Genomic DNA, 4,038 nt, shown 5'->3' on the forward strand with positions numbered 1-4,038 from the left:
CTCCCTCCCTCCCTCTCCTTCTTCCTTCTTTCCCCCTTTCCTCCCTCTCTTTGTTCCTTCTTTCCTCCCTCCCTCATTTCCTTCCTTCTTTCCTCCCTTCCTTCCCTCCTTCCCTCCTTCCTCCCTAGCTCCTGACCAATCACTATGAGCGCTGCTGGAAGTACTACTGCCTCCCCACGGGCTGGGCCAACTACGGAGTCACCTCTGAGGAGGAGCTGCATCTGACTCGCAAGCTTTTCTGGGGCATCTTTGAGTCATTGGCCCACAAGGTGAGGGCCCAAGAGGGGAGGCCATGGGCTGGGGGGTGGCAAGGGATCAAAAGTTGGGGGAGGGCTCCTGGAAGAAACCAGTGGAATGGCAAGGACCCCAAGATGTGGGGGCATGGTGAGTGGGAAGACAGTGGGCTGGGAGTGTCAACCCTGAGTTATGGGGGGCTCAAGAGGGAGGCAAGAGTTCTGAAAGCAAGGTGGGGGAAGGAAGCAGTGGGGACCCAGAAAGACAGCCGGCAAGACTCCTAGAGTTCAGCAGGTTGGGAGCATGAAGGGGGAATGGGGTCCCTGAACCGTGCGGGTGCAGGGAAGAAGGGAGGGTGTCCATCAGGTTTGAGGAATTGGGATGTGTGTTGAGATCATTTGAGGGTTCAGCCTCCCTGGATCTGGGGTTCATGGAAGAAGCCAGAAAAGAGAGAGTATTTTATCTGACGGTCTTGGAAATTTGAACGTTTAGGGAATGTTGTCTTCAGGGCTGTTGGGTGTGGGAATTTGAAGCTGCTGGTCCGCGAGGGCTTGCATTCCCAAGGTGTTGGGTGTTTGCTCGTGCTTACTGTTAGGGTATGTGGCGGGGGGGGTCTCAGGGAAGAGGCAGTGCATCTGTTGGGTTCCAAAGTCTGAGGGTTTAGGGGAAGAGAAGGGTATTGGGAGGATGTAGCTCTGGGCTCCTGGGTGTGGGGATAGGGGTAGGAGTCACTGAGTGAGCTGGGGACTCGGGGATCCTGGCTGTAGGGAGGAGGGCATCTCAGGGAGGTACAACTCAGGCTTCCCCCTCCCTGCTTTGAGCAGGCGGGCATTGGGCAGAGCTGGGGCTCCGGCCTCACAGTGACCCCTTGGGCCCCTACAGAAATATGACCCAGAACTCTACCGCATGTCCATGCCGTGTCTGTGCGCCATCGCAGGGGCCCTGCCCCCAGACTATGTGGATGCCTCCTATTCCTCCAAGGCCGAGAAAAAGGCCAGTGTGGACGCAGAAGGCAATTTTGACCCTCGGCCCGTGGAGACGCTCAAGTGAGGCCGTCTCAGGCGTGGAAGGAAGAGGGGAGGCCTTGGGCTGGGAGTGTGGGGGAAGAAAAGCTGGGGCTGGGGGCATGTCTCTGGGCATCCCAGATTCCTTCAAACCCCATCCCATTTACCATTCTCTTCCCACCCTCAGTGTGATCATTCCTGAGAAACTCGACTCCTTCATCAACAAGTTTGCAGAATATACACATGAGAAGTGGGCATTTGACAAGGTGCTGGCAACAGGTTTCTCCAGCCCCCAGCCCCCAGATGCTCCTCCATCCTCCCCCAAAGCCTTCCTCCACACCGTCTCAAACCCTCCCTGGGACCCCTCCAATCTAACTTTCAGGGGCTCCTTCAGCTCTTCTCTGGGACTCGAAGACCCACTCCCTACCCAGCTCCTTCTCCCTGGGACCCCAACAAGGGGGAAGGAATCAAGGATCCCCTTGGGGATGTCCAGCCAAACAACCCGCCCCTCCAGAAGGCTCCCTCCTCAGGGCCCTGGGCTCCCAATGGACAGGGGCCTGGACTGACGTTTGTTCTTCTGCAGATTCAGAACAATTGGACGTTTGGGGAGAACATTGACGAGGAGCTGAAGACCCACCACATGCTTCGGCCCTACAAGACCTTCTCAGAAAAGGTGCCCAACCCCCCAGCCCCAACTTAGGCCCTGGTACCCTAGTCTTAGACCCCAGGTGCCAACCTTGACCCCTGCTCACCTCTCAATGATGCCATTCCAACTTCCGTATTCAGACTCTCCCCCAGCCCTAGCCAGTAATACTGAGCATGAACTCAGACCCGCAGTCCTGTTTAGGGGCATCTCCTTAGAATGTTCTCTTACCCATGTAGCACTACTTGGCTCCTGGGACTGGCTCCCCAAATCTTCCACCTCTCCTGTCCTGGGCCCCCCAGAAACCAGCCTCCTCCCTTCTAGCTCCAGACACCTGCAGCTGTGACCAAGGCCCCCACTGTTCCAGGATTAGCATGTCTCAGATTGACTATGGTTTCTAGGGCCCTCACCTATTCCCAAGGATGCAGATGGAAGGGTGAGAAAGACAGACTGGGGGGGAAGCAGGAATCAGATCATAGATTAAGAGTTGGGGGGCAGCTAGGTGGCACGATAGCTGTGTGACTCTGGGCAAGTCACTTAACCCCAATTGCCTCACCACAAAAAAAAAAAAAAAGAGAGAGAGAGTTGGAAGGAAATTTAGAGGTCCTAATCCAGCCCCTCCTTCCACCTTTTAAAGAGGACAAAACCAAGGCCTAGGAGAGTGACATTATTTGCCAAGGCTTCACATAAATAGTAGAAGGGCTAAGCTTCAGACCCAGGTCCTCCAGCTCCAAATTCAATGTTCTTTACATTACCCCCACGCTGACTTACAAATAGCGGTTAAGGTACGGATTGTCCAGATGTCTCACACTCAAACCTTCTGCCAGGGGTCTGTCGGAATGCTCAGGGAGCTGGGCCTGGTCTCTCTGAGGTCCTCTGTTGGCTCCTGTGCTCACCCATTTCTTCTTTCTAGTTGAGAAACCCAACCAACCTTGGTTTCTTATCCTGGGGCCTTGTGTGCATGGATCTCCTTCTCCCCACCACGAGGCAGTCCCTGCCCTAGACTATTGATCACATGCCTTCCTCCTCCTTAACCCCCACCCCACCCCAGGACAAGGAGATTTACCGGTGGCCTATTAAGGAGTCGCTGAAGGCCATGATCGCCTGGGAATGGACAGTGGAGAAAGCACGTGAGGGTGAGGAGGAGAAGGGAGAGAAGAAAACCAAGACGCGCAAGATCTCCCAGAATGCCCCGGTAAGGGGAGTGGGGAGCTGGGCTGAGACCCACGCAGCACTGACTCACCCTTCCCTAGCTCTGAGCAGCCCCTCTCTCCCATTCTCAGGCCACCTATGACCCGAGGGAGGGCTATAATCCCCAGCCTCCAGACCTCAGCTGTGTCACCCTGTCCCGGGAACTGCAGGTGAGACACCCTGAGTCCCTTCCCAATGCTCCTATCTGAGTTCTGACTGCATCCCCACCCCGGTGAGCTCCGGCAGCACCCCCCCAACGAGTTCTAGCATCTCCCTCCCCTGGCGAGCTCCAGCTGCATCCCCCGCCCCTCCCGCCATGAGCTCTGGCTGCACCCCCTCCCTTGATCAGTTCTGCCTACATTCCTCTCCTCTAATGAGTTCTGGCTGTACCTCCCCCCCCCCCCCCCCCGTGATCTCTGGCTGCATCCTCACTCAGGAGTTCTGGCTACCCCCCCCCCCAGCTCTGGTGGGCTGCTGGGGACATCCACCCTTTGATCCCCGGACCTTAAGAATAGGAGTGGGGCCTGTGTCTAGAAACAGGAGTTTTATTGTTAGAAGGACTTTGTCCTGGGGTGAGGGTGGGTGGCGCCAGATGGGGGAGGGGAGACAAAGTGACGCTAGACCTGTGCCTACAAAGCCCAGTCCTGAGACTGAAGCTTCCCCATGCCACCTCCCTGCAGGCCATGGCTGAACAACTGGCTGAGAATTACCACAACACGTGGGGGAGGAAGAAAAAGCAGGAATTAGAGGCCAAGGGTGAGGCCCAACCCTGGGGCCCCTTCCCCCAACTATTTCTTGGGGATGCCCTGCTCTGGTTACCCCCAGATCCTCCAGTTTTGAGAATGCCCAATCCTGGAGACCCCCACACTCCCTGGGATGGTTCTCACTCTGAGGACCCCCAGATCTCCCCTATATCTCCCACTTCTGAGGACCCCCACACTCCCTGGGATGGTTCTCATTCTGAGG

At 56.4% G+C, this 4,038-nt stretch overlaps 1 protein-coding gene across 1 annotated transcript in view; it reads left to right on the plus strand.

Moving 5' to 3' along the window:
- Nucleotides 1-4,038, plus strand: part of RYR1 (ryanodine receptor 1) — a 94,234-nt gene that overhangs the window by 46,903 nt on the left and 43,293 nt on the right. Inside the window, exons 50-56 of the mRNA XM_027855298.1 lie at nt 129-269; nt 1,117-1,280; nt 1,426-1,504; nt 1,822-1,911; nt 2,933-3,076; nt 3,165-3,242; nt 3,753-3,828. Of these exons, the coding sequence (XP_027711099.1) occupies nt 129-269; nt 1,117-1,280; nt 1,426-1,504; nt 1,822-1,911; nt 2,933-3,076; nt 3,165-3,242; nt 3,753-3,828 (772 nt within the window). The remainder of the gene's footprint in view (nt 1-128; nt 270-1,116; nt 1,281-1,425; nt 1,505-1,821; nt 1,912-2,932; nt 3,077-3,164; nt 3,243-3,752; nt 3,829-4,038) is intronic.

The sequence above is a fragment of the Vombatus ursinus genome, unplaced genomic scaffold (genome assembly GCF_900497805.2).
Source record: "Vombatus ursinus unplaced genomic scaffold, bare-nosed wombat genome assembly UNPS02010822.1, whole genome shotgun sequence".
NCBI classification, from domain to species: Eukaryota; Metazoa; Chordata; class Mammalia; order Diprotodontia; family Vombatidae; genus Vombatus; species Vombatus ursinus.